Source organism: Mus caroli, chromosome 16, assembly GCF_900094665.2.
Source record: "Mus caroli chromosome 16, CAROLI_EIJ_v1.1, whole genome shotgun sequence".
NCBI classification, from domain to species: Eukaryota; Metazoa; Chordata; class Mammalia; order Rodentia; family Muridae; genus Mus; species Mus caroli.
The window spans coordinates 18,801,340-18,816,715 of record NC_034585.1 but is presented as its reverse complement, the minus strand read 5'-3'; the positions used below and the strand labels follow the sequence as shown (position 1 = coordinate 18,816,715).

At 42.8% G+C, this 15,376-nt stretch overlaps 1 protein-coding gene across 5 annotated transcripts in view; it reads right to left on the bottom strand.

Moving 5' to 3' along the window:
- The window catches only part of Vps8 (VPS8 subunit of CORVET complex), a 212,540-nt gene that overhangs the window by 50,458 nt on the left and 146,706 nt on the right, over positions 1-15,376 (bottom strand). For all 5 annotated transcript variants that reach the window (XM_029470466.1, XM_021184755.2, XM_029470467.1 and 2 more), the window contains 3 exons: positions 10,116-10,196; positions 8,408-8,577; positions 3,910-4,075 (listed from right to left, as the gene is read on the bottom strand). In XM_029470466.1, coding sequence (XP_029326326.1) covers positions 3,910-4,075; positions 8,408-8,577; positions 10,116-10,196 — 417 coding nt within the window. The remainder of the gene's footprint in view (positions 1-3,909; positions 4,076-8,407; positions 8,578-10,115; positions 10,197-15,376) is intronic.

The window sequence follows — 15,376 nt, the reverse complement described above, 5'->3', positions numbered from 1 at the left end:
GTTATTAATATCTCACAACATCAATGGACTCAATTCTCTAATAAAAAGACACAGGCTAACAGGATGGATGGATGCAAAAACAGGACCCATCATTCTGCTGCATACAAGAAGCACACCTCAGCAACAAAGATAGATATTACCTGAAAGTAAAAGGTTGGAAAAGAGGTTTCCAAGCAATTGGACCCAAGAGGCAAGCTGGCCATAGCCAGTCTAATATCTAATAAAATAGATTTTCAACTAAAATTAATCAAAAGAGATGGGAAGGCACTTCATACTCATTAAAGGAAAAATCCACCACGATGACATCTCAATTCTGAACATCAATGCCCAAATGAAAGGGAACATTCGTAAAAGAAACATTACTAAAGCTTAAACTACACATTGAACCACACACATTAATAGTGAAACTTATCAATGGATAGATCCAGACAGAAACTAAACAGAGAATTAATGAAATGAACCAGTGTTATAAATCAAATGGATCAAACAGGTATCTACAGACCATTTCCCCCCAAACACAAAATAATATACTTTCTTGTCAGCACACCTCACAGGACCTTCTCCAAAACTGACCATTGAAATAATGCCTTGTATCTTATTAGAATGCAACAGATTAGAGCTGGACTTCAACAGCAACAGAAACACCAGGAAGCCCACACACTCATGGAAACAGAACAAATCTACTCAGTGACCTCTGTGTCAGGGAAGAAATACAGAAAGAAATTAAAGAATTCAATGAATACCCAGACTTATGGGACACAATGAAATGAGTGCTAACAGAAAAGCTCATAGTACTAAGTACTTTCATAAAGAAATTGGACAATTCTCATATAAGCAATCTAAAAGTACAACTGAGAGCTGTATAACAAGAAGAAGCAAACATACCTAAGAGGAGTAGAAGGCAGGAAATAATCAAACTTAGGGCTGAAATCAATAAAGTAAAAAGAAAGAGAACAATACAAAGAATCTATGAAAACAAGAGCTGGTTCTTTCAGAAAATCAACAAGATTCTGATAACATATCAAAAACATCATCCACCATGACCAAGTAGGTTTCATCCCAGAGACGCAGGGATAGTTCAAAATCAAAATCCATCAATGCAATCAACTACATAAACAAACTGAAAGAAAAAATTCCATGTGAGCATCTCATCAGATGCTGAAAAAAGCCTTTGACAAAATATAACACTTCTTCAGGTTAAGAGTGTTGGAGAGATCAGGAACACAAGGCACATATAAAAAACAATTAAGGCAATATACAGCAAGCCAATAGCTAACATCAAATTAAATGGAGAGAAACTTAAAACAATTCCACCCAAATCAGGGAGGAGACAAGGGTGCCCACCCTCTCCCTATCAACTCAACAGAGTACTTGAAGCACTAGTTAGAACAATAGGACAACTATAGGAGGTCAAGGGGATACAGATTGGAAAGGAAGAAGCCAAGTTTTTGCTATTCACAGAAGATATGATAGTATATATAAGTGTCTCCAAAAATTCATATCCAAACTTATGGGACACAATGAAATCAGAGAACTTTTATAGCTGATAAACACCTTCAGCAAAGTGGCTGGATACAAAATCAACTAAAAAAAAATCAGTAGCCTCCTTTATACAAACACAATAAATGAGAAAGAGATTAGGGAAACAACACCCTTTACAATAGCCATAAATAATATAAAATATTTTAATGTAATGTTAACCAAGTAAAAGACCTGTATGATACAAACTTCAAGTCTCTGAAGAAAGAAACTGAGGAAGATATCAGAAAATGGAAAGATCGCCCATGCTCATGGATCAGTAGGATTAACAGTATAAATTGCCACTCTACGAAAGGCAATCTACAGATTCAATACAATTCCCATCAAAATTCCAACACATTTTTTTTTATAGACTATGAGAAAGCAATTCTCAACTTCATATGGAAAAACAAAAGACCTGGGACTGTTAAAACAATCCTATACAATAAAAGAACTTCTGGGGGAATCACCATCCCTCATTTTAAGCTATACTACAGAGCGATAGTAATAAAAACTGCATAGTATTAGTACAGAGACAGACAGGTTGATCAATGGAATTGAATCAAAGAACCAGAAATAAACCCACACCCCCATAGACACTTGATTTTTGACAAAGAAGCCAAAAACATACAATGGAAATATCAAAGTATCTTTAATAAATGGTGCTGGTCTAACTGGATGTCTGCATGTAGAAGAACGCAAATAGATCCATATTATCAGCCTGCACAAAACTCAAGCCCAAGTAGATCAAAGACCTCAACATAAAATCGGACACACGAAATCTAACAGAAGAGAAAGTGGTGAATGGCCTTGAACATACTGCACAGGAGTCAAAATTCCTGAACAGAACATCAATAGCATAGGCACTAAGATCAACAATTAATAAATGGGGCCTCATGAAACTGAAAAGCTTTTGCAAGGCTAAGGACAGCATTGATAGGAGAAAACAACAGCCTATGGAATGGGAAAAGCTCTTCACCACTCTACATCTGAGAAAGGACTAATATCCAAAATATACAAAGAACTCAAGAAATTAGACACCAATAAACCAAATAACTCAATTAAAAATGTGGTAAAGAGTTACAGAGAATTCTCAACAGAGGAATCTCTAATGGCCAAGAAGCATTTTTAAACATGTTCAATGTCCTTAGTCATCAGGAAAATGCAAATCAAAATGATTCCATCTTACATCCCCATCAGAAAGGCCAAGATCAAAAACTCAAGTGATAGCACATGCTGGCAAGGATGTGGAGTAAGTGGAACATTCCTCCATTGCTGTTGGGAGAGCAAACTATACAACCGTTTTGGAAATCAAGTTGGCGGTTTCTCAGAAAGTTGGGAATAGTTCTACCCCAAGACCTAGCTATATCACTACTGGGCATATACTCAAAAGATGTCTCACTATATCATAAGGACACTTTCTCAACTATGTTCATAGCAGCTTTATTTATAGTAGTCAGAAAATGGAAACAACCTAGATGTCCCTCACCTGAAGAACGGATAAAGAAAATGTGGTTTATCTACACAATGAAACAGTATTCAGCTATCAGAATGTAAAGTGAATAAATAAATGAAAAAAAAAAACCTGGGCAAATATGAATATTAATGAGAAAAAAGGAATTCCTATTATTGGCATATAGATATGCTAAATCGTGATCTAGAAGAGAAGCCCATGATGAAATTGTCCCTGGCTTTGGTTCAGTGCTCCAGCAAAAACTGATAAAACAAAGTAGTGTAACAGGCCTGAGTTTTCTGTCAGAAATGGAGGTCAGCTGGGGGCTGTGTGATACCGAGGGGACAGCAAGACGCAACAACGGTGTCATAGTTCAGCGGTCAAGACACAGTCCTATGAGCTTCTCATTTAACCCACTCTGTTGTCACGTTGTGTTCTCCTCAAACCCACAGAGCAGCAGACAGCACTCTGCTCTGCTGCCTCTTTAAAAAATGCTGCAAAATAAATAGAGTTGATACAGTTCCTCATCTCCATGAGCAAGGAAGCTTCTGAAATGCACACTCTGCACCCTGTTCTTTAAGGAAAGAAGACATACGCAGAGCATGTGAGTAGCACCTTGCCTGTCACCAGCTCCAAGAGTGAGGATTCCCGTCTCTTTCCATGTGGGTGCTAATCAGTACTGCCGTGCGCTCATCGGGTGCTGCTGTCCCGCCATCCCTGAGGATGTACCTATCTATCTTCTCTGCTGCTGACCTGGGCTCCAAGCTTCTCAAGGGCTGAACAGGTCTCATCACTTTGTCAGCACTGAGCAGAGAGAACAGGCTCTTCACACTAAACATGACAGAGCCAAGCATTCAGTATCCATCAGGTAAACCGGAGGCTTATGGGTCCTGACGACAGATATGAACGGCACACGCCAGCGCTGAAGCGGGTCTTACCTGAGACGAGGTTATCCGTCCTTTCTTGTCTTCAGAAGGATTTTCACTGAGTTTGCCCGCTTTATTACTTGAGCTGCATTTGTAACATGCCCATCTCGTCTGACCCTCAACCTCCAGGGTGCATTCCTTACTTTGGAGACAGAATGAATGATACAAATGGCCACAGCTATAAAATGAAGACAAACAAATTTGCACTTAGTATAAAATCCACATACATGAACTACAAGAATACACTTGTACGTGGTAAAGAAAAATCTTAAATAACTAGTGGCTGGCTATTCAGGGACAAGAATCAAGAGTGGACATGCATTTAATGGCTTTTCTCCCCCTTGAAGAATCCAGTCTTGCCTTACTTGCATTCTTAAGTTGTGAGTAGCATGTTCCAGAGTACAGAAGCTGGGCTGAGCCTATGTTCACGCTAACTGTAGTGTTCTGATAGTTTTTTTTTTTTTGGGGGGGGGTTCTTTGTTTTAAAAAGCAATTGGGAAAAATAACTATGTAAGTAGCCTGGTAATAACATGAGAGCCCTCACCATATTCAAGAAGACTATGGCTTCAAACAATGACAAAGGTGCCACACTCTGAAGCTTAACACTGGTCCTAAAAGGGCATCCCTGGTGGTTGATTCAGGATCCCCCTCTAACGGGAAACACTGCATTAGATGGCAGTCCTTGTCTCTCCTGTTGTCCTTACCCTTCTCGATGCTGTTTCTTCCTGTACAGAACCTGTGTCCCACAGGCTTGTTTTTCCTCTACCTAGCCCTGATCCTTCAGTTTCTAGTTCCAAGCCTTTAAGATGCCGCAGGCTCCGGACTCACAGATAGATACCACCAGCCCAGGCCTCTCCCTTCAGTCCTATCTGTCTGCCTCCTTGGCAACTCTACCCTGGATACACAACAGGAGTCTTAATTTAACATATCCAAACACAATTTCCTAACTTCACTACCTCCCCTTCCCCTGCACACTTCATCTGACCTTCTTTACATCTCAGCAACAGCAACCACATTCCTGCAGATTCTCAGGCAACACTCTGGAGTCATCCTAGATTCCTTTTTGCTTCATGAATGATAAGCAAATCTATAAGCAAATCCTATCAGTTCTGCGTTTACATGATCCCCAGAATTTTCACTTCCTAGTTCTTTGCTGTTGACTGCGCTGGGCCATCTCTCACATGGGCTCTGAAGTAGCCTTACTGGCATTTTGCATCTTTCCTTGACCTTCCATAGACCACTCTCAACACAGCAACCACTGACTATTAACATGGCTATGGCTCTCCCACTCTCAAAACTACCCAGCGTCTTCTCATAAGAAAGTCCGACTTTGTACAGGAACAAAGTACTTTCTGTACTGGTTAGCCTTTGTTCTTCCTCTGCCATCCCTCTTGTCATTGTCTCCTCACTCTGTCCAGACCTGCTGTGCCAGCCACTCACTATCCTTGAAGTACACCAGAATGGGCACTGCCAGACGGCCTCCATATCCTAACCCCCAGCTTAACATGCCTTATAAATGAGAAAGCCACTTCCTTGCATCTTAAAATCTCTCAAACATCATTTAAATGGGGAGGCAACCCCCATCTGCTCTCTAAAAATTAGTAGCTACCAACATCCTCTTTCCTCTACACTGTTATATTTTTATTAATTTAATAAGCAATTACATTTTAATTCAGTTTCTGTCTGTTAAACAGTGAGGCATTCCTAACCATGCGTTTAAAACTCCATCCCCCTAAACTCCTGCATGTCTCCCTACATGCTTTATTTTTTCCATAGTAGCTATCAATGGTTGACATTTCACTCCTGTGTTCATGCTGTCCTGGATTCTGATGAATAGCTCTGGTACACACTAGTGTCTTCGTTAGGGTTTCTATTTCTGTGATTAACACCATAACTGTGATGGTTTGAATGAAAACAACCCCATGGGCTCACATATTTGAATGCTTCTGGTTTGAATGCCCAGTTGGTGGAACTGTAATTCCCCAGTAAACTCTTTCTTCTATAAATTGCCTTGTGGTTGTGGTGTCTTATCAGATCAATAGAAAAGTAACTAAGACAATGACTAAAAGCAATTTGGGAAGAAAAATTTTATTTCAGTTTTCAACTCTCAGGTCACACTCCATCACTCAGGTAAAACAGAGCAAGAACTCAAGACAGAAACCCAGAGGCAGAAGCAGAAGCCATGGAGAAACACTACTTACTGTCTTGGTCCTCATGACATGCTTAACCTGCATTCATTCATTCATTCATTCATCATTTACATTTTATGAATGTGGGTATTTTGCCTGCATGCCTGGTACCCACAGAAGCCAGAAGAGGATATCAGATCCTCTGGAAATGAAGTTACAGATGGTTGTGAGCTGCCGTGTGATGCAGAAAACGGAATCCAGGTTTGCTGCAAGAGTAGCCTGTGCTCTTAACCACTGAGCCACCTCTCCAGCTCCAAGCCTACTTCTTTATGCAACTTAGGTCCATCTCCTCCAAGGTGGTACCAACCACAATGGTCTGGGCCCTCACAGGACAATCATTAATTAAAATAATGTCCCATCAGCTTGCCTACAGGCCAATCTTATGAAGGCATTTTGTATTTTCTCAGTTAGGTTCCCTCTTCTCAGGTAACCTTAATTTGTGTTAAACTGAAAAAAAACAATTAATCAAACAAAAACAAGACAAGTAAGTTCTAAGGAACCCCTCACAGGAATAGGTTCTCTGGACGTCCAGAGCGGCCAGTCTTCCTGTACAGCTGGGCTTTATGAAACACTTATGTTGTGCCAGGCACTGTGGGACTGTGATAGGCAGCCTATTTTGGTTGAATTGGGCTTGCTCCAGTGACCCAATAGAGAAATCTACAAGGGACGGAAAGGCGAGCCAGGTTCCCAGAATCAGGTGCCTGTCCATAATTCTGTGACTCAGTCACACAATGTCCCAAGCTTCTGGCATTCTGGCTAGACTCCACCCCCACAGTTACCTGACAGTAGCCAGGTATGCTCTTCCCCACAGTTACCTGATAGCCCAGCCCACTATAAGAGGGGCTGCTTGGCCCCTCCTCGCTCTCTTTAAGCTTTTACCTTTCTTACTCTCTAATCCTCCTTTTCTCCCTTTTCCCCTCTCTCCACGTGACTAAGGCCAGCCCCTCTCTTTCTACCTTCTCTCCTTTCTCTCTGCCTTTCTATAATAAAGCTCTAAAACCATAGACTATCTCTGATCATCAAGGCCTGCCGTGCTTGAATGATGGGATGGGCTTTCTCCTAACAAGCCTAACTCTGGCTAGACGGCCATCCTGTGCTCCAGCCACAGACCTGACCAAGGACTCTCACCAGCGTGGGAACTATCCAGCACCACCTCTCCCCCTGCCCTCTCCTCCTTTCATCCCTGGGCCGAGTGCTGTCCCGGGACCCCTATTCTGTTCTCAGCTCCTCTGCCATATCCAGTGTGGGACGCTGGAGGCTGAGAACCTGGTACCTAGGGCTGCCCCTTGTCCACCACCCGCCCTGCCGTGTGGGGTCAGTGGCTTAACATAGCCAGATACCCACCCGGGGCCATGTGGAAAGCATGCACAGTCCTCCCACATCTGCCTGCCCAGAGCACCAGAACTCTGGCGGAGGCGGGTTCTCTCTCACTCCCCTCTTTCCCCCACACCCACGGCCCTGCAAGGCACCCATTGGCTGGTTACAAAACCTTAGGCTGTATGCACTATTACTATCTCCATCAACACATAAGGAGACTAAGATATCTAAACTCAGGAAGTTTGGCTCTGACCCATACTGTGCTGTCTCTCCTCATGTATTTTAATAGGACAGACTGTCTTTGATCCTGGTGCTAAGCGCTCCTGGGTCACCTGTGTATGGAATGTCCCCTCTCTAGGTATTAGGGTTTAAAGATTATCAGTGTGTTGCTGATTCCTAAATGTCTATTTCTCCTAAACATGGTTCTCGAGTTCTGGTGAGAGGATATGTGTTAGATAGTCCTGCTCAGAATCCAAAAGCCACCTCAAGCTCCAGACCCGCAGGACAAGGTTCCTGTCGTCCCAGTTCCTTACACTAGTCTCTCCTCAGACCAGGATGCCACGCTCACCCCATTTATCAAGCCAGAGGCCTGGTTTCCACCTCCACAGCCAACACACTAAGATGGTCACAGCTTTCAGAGTCTGTGAATGCATTCATCTTTCCACAGCCAGTCAGCTGTGTCTCTTGTCCTGCTCACAGATCATCCCTGAGAGACTGCATTCCCTTACTGCGCTTTCTCAACATAGCACTGCTCCCTGGAAACACTGCAATCTCCCATGCTACTGCTCTGTGTGAATTTTTCATCCTGGCTCTGACTTACAGGACTCACATACTGTCTGAGACCTTAATTCCCCTCCCCACTCCCCAGCAGTCTGTAAGGGCAGTGGGGAAGGAACTCTGCCTATCTTGCCCACTGCTTGCATGGCTGACTGGGGCTGCATGATCACATATACTACTGCCTGGCTACCACGGCCCTGAGAGTTAACATTCCTTCCCTCTCTTACCTAAAGACAATAATTTCATCAGCCATTTCTTGGCGTCTTTTGTACTGCTGTAAACATATAGAACAGTAATCCTGTTTGGGATTGAGTCCTCTGGATACTGATGCTCTCAGGTTACACAGTGACCAATGGAGATCTTGGTTCAGGAGGCTGGCTGTTGTTTCTAGCAAGGTCTATGATAGGTCAAAACAAAAGAAAGGATTAAAATGAATGACGGGGATTGATGAAGAGCAACACAACTGAAACCAGAGCACTCAACAGAGAGACAACCCAGCATCCAGACTCAGGCCCCGCAAGATCCCTTCGTGTGCAGTGATGATGAACGCAGACACTGAGATGCTCAAGCCTGCCACTCGCTCCTAAGCAACGTGTGCTCTGCCCTTCTGTGGCCTAACGCAGTCCGGATGGCTTCCAGATGACTCGGTAGGGCCAAATCTATTCACTGCAGTTATAACTCCCCTCCTGATGGCTGACAGCTGGGGTAAGAACAGCCATCAGGAGGGGATGAGCCCTGGCCTCTTATGGAGAATGCTGCATGGCGGTGCTTCAAATACCCGCTCACTGGAAAGCTAATAATGGTCATTATTCAGTGCTCATCTCCCTTGGGCAGAGATCTCATTTTCTGATCAGCACTTAGAAGTCATTTGAAGCTGCTCAAGACCCTGCCATCTGTCATTGAGACATTCCGCAGCTAGCACGTTAGGTCACTTTAGGGCTGCCTATGCTTGTAAAGTGCTTTCATGCCATATCAGTTTTCAGTGTTCACACCCATCACTGAGCCACGTAGTCAGGGAAAGATAGACCTGCACACAGCCCACTGCTTTGCTCTACAGTTTAACTCTTTAACTTTACCTGAAACTTTTACTTAATTGTAAAGATGTGCTAATTTTTTCCTAGTCTCACCCAGACCTCCCCAGCCTCCCTCCCACTTCCCTGCGTCTGTGTCTGTGGGGGCACTGACCCCCCCCCCCCAACGCCATATGGGGCAAAACTTCAACTCTTAAGGAAAAGGTTTAAGAAAAACTCTGCCTCTCAATTTTTCTTTTCACTCCTAAATTCTTAACAAAAAGCAGACTCTGTACCAACACACCAGCACTGTGTACTTTTCTCAAGGAAAAGAGTAAGCAAAGTCAAGCTGGTTCTAACTGAATCTTTAAAGCTTTAAGTAATTCTGAGTTAAGAGAAGAATTACAATTTCTAGTTAGCAGCAGTAATGTTTCAGAACACTTAATTTTTCCATTTTTGTTTTTGTTTTTTGAGACAGGGTTTCTCTGTGTAGCCCTGGCTGTCCTGGAACCCACTCTGTAGACCAGGCTGGCCTCAAACTGAGAAATCCGCCTGCCTCTGACTCCCAAGTGCTGGGATTAAAGATATGCACCACCACTGCCTGGCTAAAGGTTTTTTTTTAATTAATCATTTTCCCAAAAGTTTATCCTACTTCCACTTTGAAGTTAAAATACTGGCCTGATTGCCAATGAATCAAAAGCCAAGTAAGATGCACCTGAGTATTTTCTCTCTGTACATAAATTAGGTTAGCAAGAAACTTAAAAGTAGAGAAAGGTGCATATGTATCCCAATGTACCTTATTTTATTAAGTAGTAATTTTCAGATTCAAAAATATTCAAACAGAAGGACAGGAAAAAATAGAAAAGAAAAACACCATTTCTTTCCCACCTTAAGACAAACCTGGATGCAAGCAGCTATTACTCACTTGCTCATAGTTGAAGGTGTCCAGCATCCCCAGAATAAGGCCCTGGATTTCTCCAAGCTTTCCTTTTCCATAAATTGGGTCCTATTCAGAAAAAAAAAAAAAAAAAGTACTTGTTATAACTCTTGGTGCTTTACCATCATTTTGAGCGCTTGCTATGGTGGGTGCTATTGTTTCCCTGAGAGTCTCATTCCGTAGCTCAGGTTGGCATCAAACCTGCTATCCTCCTGAGTTCCAGGCTTGCAGGTAGGAGCTACCATGGCCAGCTTCCACACTAACAGTGGCCATGGCCACAGTCACAACACGCTTGTTTTTCCTGAACATCCTCCTGAGTGTCAGGTTTACAGGATGAGCCACGTACGTACTTACAGTCCCAACACACTTGCTCTTCTGTGAATGTACCCAGATGATGCTTAATGCTTAATTTGTTTCTTTCTGGACATCCCAACTGTTTTGGAAAATAAATGTGTGACCCAAGTCCCTTCTATGGTCATCTTCTTTGCAAGTCTAATCTAGCTTTCTACCGCCTCTCTTTACCACAGAAGCCTCTGTGTTAGACACCAATTCTCACCATTCACCCACTGCATGAAAACCAACGTGTCCAGGAACACCAGAATCTGTACATCCACCCCTCAGCACCCACATCTTGCCACCTCTGGCTTAAAACCAACTAAATTCCCCTAATTTTGGAGACAAACAGCTTTCAATATGTTTTTTTTTCTCCTAATAAAGCCATCAATGCTAAACCACAGCTATTTAGAACCTGAAAACCTCTCTACTACTTTCTGTAGTAGGTTTGCCAAGCCATTATTTATTATGCATAATCCCCAAACACTAAGTGGACCAAAACGTCAAAAGTACAAGCTACCCATCCAGAGACTGCTGACATCGGCAGGTCTTGCTTCTGGAATGGATGAAAGAGGATGCACTTCTTAGCCTCTACAATATGTTCGTCCGTCGCATGCCTACTTTTCAGTTAATGATATGTTCTGACATCATCAGATACTTCTGAGTAACTACAGAATATAAATCATGTTAAAATATAACAGTTTTCCTATCACTCCAGGCTCTTGTGTCCGAGGTCTTCTCCCCACTCACTGTCAAAGCTGATAACTATAATCATGGGCTGAATCTCTGACTCTTTTAAGAGGACTTCTCCAGAAAGGGAAGTCGTGGACTAAAGGATATGTTTATGGCTGCAGGTATGACAAAACTGCCCCATCCAAAATGTATTATACAGTTCTCATCTTTAGCATATTTTGTGCCCCTTTTACTAGACTGATAATTACAGTCTTAGGGATTGCTAACAAATGAGCAGGTCAAGTTCTAATAAGAGGCTACGCACAGCACAAATGACTTTGTCAAATAGAGAAATCCAGGCACACAGCAAAGATCAAAGCAGACACTGCTTGTTAAAGGTAGAGTATGCCAAATACAGTATGGGGGAAGCACTTTATACTGTCTGTCCCACCCTCGTGATCAGGCACCTGCATATGATTTGACCAAGTGCACACGGCAAACAGCAGAGTGACTGTGTGTGTGTACATGTGTAGACTTTTTGCATTGTAACTGCTTCCTAAATAAACATGGCTTTACCACAACTATTCACATATCATTTACACTGTAGTAGGCATGGTAAGGGGAGCCAGGCAACTTGAGATTCTAGTTCTGGAGAGGTGGAGGCAGGAGGATACTGAGCTTGAGGCCAGCTTGTGCTACAGAGTCACAACAATCAAACAAGCGAGAAAAATGTGGCAGGTCTCATGCAAACTCACTTTTATATAAGGGGCTATATCTCTGGGGGTTCTCAGAACCTGACAGGGCTGCAGGGTCACCCCAACACTCATCCCTGACATCCTCCAGCACCTTCAGTGAGGCTGAGCAAGCACACTGTGTTAAAGAACTGTTAGGCCAAAAGGCTGCACTTTGCATATACAAACTTCAGAAACGAAGTTTTCATAGTCTCCCATGTGTAGGCTGCCCTCCCAGGTATAGATACATAAAAAACAAACGAACAAACAAACAAACAATTTTGCTGGAAAATATGGGTAACTAAACTGAATGATAAACTAATGACTGACAGAAATGTCTCCGGCAACTCTCTAAGTCATGCTGTAAGACTAGCTGAGCTTAGAAAGAAAAAATCCTGGGAAACGGGTGAATTTAATGGTTGCCCAATTTTCAGTCATGGCTTCTAATGTTGGCTCTGGAAGGCTGGGCAGTGTAGCCTAGCAGCAGGAGACTAGCACCAGGTTTGGGTATTTTCTAGAGCAGCATGGGTTCCTCTAGTCCTTCTAGCTGTGAGATTATGCTGATGAAAAGAAAAGGATAAAACAGCTTTGTATTTCGTACGAATTACACTGAGTTAGGGCGTGAACAGGTCCTATCTGCCTAGGTCTGCCTCAGCTGGAGAGCACGTCACTGAACTAAAGATCCGGGTTTCCTCGCCAGTCAGGCTCACATCCTCTGCTGGAAAAACAACGCACACCACACATCCATACAAGTTCTTTTCAGTTTTCTTGCATTAAAAACAAATCTATGTAATGTCTTTCATTCTTGAATTATGCTTTGGTGAAGCTCCCATTAGATACACTCATTTCTGAGCCACAGTGGCAATCGATAGCACAGGACTATAAAAACCCAATTTAACATCTATTCTAACCCATAATGTAGCCCATAAACGTATGACTGTATTAAAGGTTCTGGAGTTTGACAAGAGAGATTGAAGAATAAAGATATCTTAAAAGGCTAAATCCAGAGAAAAAAGAAGACATCTTTATAGGTCATTTCTATATTTACTTTAGGACGTTGTACTTCAATATGTGTAATTTAAGAGGGAGACCAGGAAAACTACTCATGCCAAGGCGACACCTTAATTATAGAACTCAAGGTGAGCACTCCGCTTCAAGGATAGCTCACGACAGACACCAGCTCTCTCTCATAATTATTCTGCAGAATCCGGCTAGTTCTCATAAAAAAGATGCTGGTGTCTCCCTGTAACTTGCTGTTAACTGTGCAGGAAGACATACTTGGTGCCCACATTCAATTTCAAAAGCACACTGGAAAAAGATGCAGTTGCTGCTTCCCCCTACATCTTTCTGGAACTCATTCTACCACGGGTGTGATTTGTTTTCTAACTAAGTATTATCTGAAGTAGGAGCACGGCTCTGAGAAAGAGTGTGCACCAGGCTCACTGTCTCCTCAGTAGGACACTCAGAAGCAGCCTTCTTAGAAATCAAGAATGACTTCAGTATCCATTTAAAAATTGGATTTTATTTATTTATTATTATTGTGTGTATGAGAGAAGGGGGAGGAAGAAGAGAGAGAGAGAGAGAGAGAGAGAGAGAGAGAGAGAGAGAGAGACAATGTATGCACACAGCATGTGTGTGGAAGCCAGGGAGAATGTCATGGAGTTAGCTTTATCCTCGACATGGGTTCTAGAATTGCCAAGCTTGTTACAAAGCCTTTTGCCCACTGAGCCACCTCACCTGCCCCACCCAGTGATGCCTTTCTAACTTAAAGAGTTAGAGTACGGGTTCCTTAAAGCTTCCTAATTGGGGCTGGAGAGATGGAAGAGCACTGTTTGCTCTTCCAGAGGTCCTGAGTTCAATTCCCAGAACCATATGGTGGCTCACAACCATCTGTAATGAGATATGATGCCCTCTTCTGGTGTGTCTGAAGACAGCTATAGTGTATTCATATATATATCTTCTTTTTTTAAAAAAAGCTTCCTTATTTATCAAGCACTTATGTTCCTAGAGAAGCTGTATAATTCAGGCCCCTGCATCAATTTGAATAAATACACACCAGTCATGGCAATCTAAGAATCTTCAGATTATGACCATCTATTCTGGAAAAATCAACTTATCTCAGTTGTGTGGGCAATTATGTGTCTAAATAACTGTCCCTCCCTATGCACTCCCTGGAGGCTGCTGGATTAATATGAACATGAAAATTACACTGGCTCCCCACAGATACAGAGTGGAAGCCAGAGGCCCGTCCTCACCCAGGAACACTGAACTGAGCAAGCTCAGAACCATGCCTGCCTCTTTAGAAACAGGGCTTTGTGGATGCTTACTGTTCAGGGATCAAGAGGACAATGGGCACCAAGCCTGTATGATGTGGGTGTGGTTTATCACCCACGGCTTCATGCGTTGGACACTCAACTAAGTCCTCAGTACACGAATGCTGGGATCTATAAAAGGTCACTCTAGGTAACAGCAGACAAGGAAGCATATCAGGAATACTGAGGCATTCCCGAGAGACACCATATTGTTCCCCTGAGCATTGCTACTGAAGAACTGGAGTCATTCTGAATTACTCTGGCTTCTTCCTAGGGGTGCAATCATTCCCTCTGGACACGCCCTGGGCATATGATGTCATACACTATGAGGTCTTCACTGCAGTGGAACAGACATGAGGCCGTGGCCTGGTATTCTATAGGGTGAGCTATGTAACAACCACTGAAACTGATGGGAAACTGAGGGGAGGGAGTGGAAATGGCCAGTGCTACCTCAGAAAGCACTTTCAACAGAAGAATCTGGACATATTCTTTTCTCTTATGAGAACTCTTATGGGGCAGACTCTCGTTTCATACACACAAGCAATCAGTGAACAGAGTAAAAAAAACACCCTAACACACGATAATTAATTTGTTCCTCAAAAATACAGAGTTAAATGGAAAAAAAAATAAATGCCACAATTAAAAATGTGAATCGGGAAACAGGAGACTGTGGAAGTCGTTGCGTTTGTCTTTCAGGCGGGGTGCACACTTAACTTCCCTAAGCTTTGCCTTGTCTCCCTTGTCACAGAGTTTTTATTTTTACTTTTCTGAGGCCGAGTCTTGCAACCCAGGCTGGTCCTGAACTTGCTATGTAGCCGAGAATGACTTTGAACTTCTCTCCTCTTCCCTACTTTCAGGGTGATGGCTCTGTGTTCATGGACCTCCACACAAGGCTTTGATGAGGTGCTGAGCTTCCTGCGTGCAAGGCAAGCATGCCATCAACTGAGCCACACACCTACCCAGTCAGAGAGATGTTTATAACTGCCTTTTCTATAGCAAGAGCTCGTTATAAATAAAAGTATCTTTAAAAGATGTAAAATCTTTATATGATACAGGGGCAAAGTTATTACAGCAAAGAAAAACATATACGTGCGTTTAAGACCAAATACCGAATGGCAGAGAAGCACCTGAAAAAATGTTCAACATCCTTAATCATCAGGGAAATGCAAATCAAAACAACCCTGAGATTCCACCTCACACC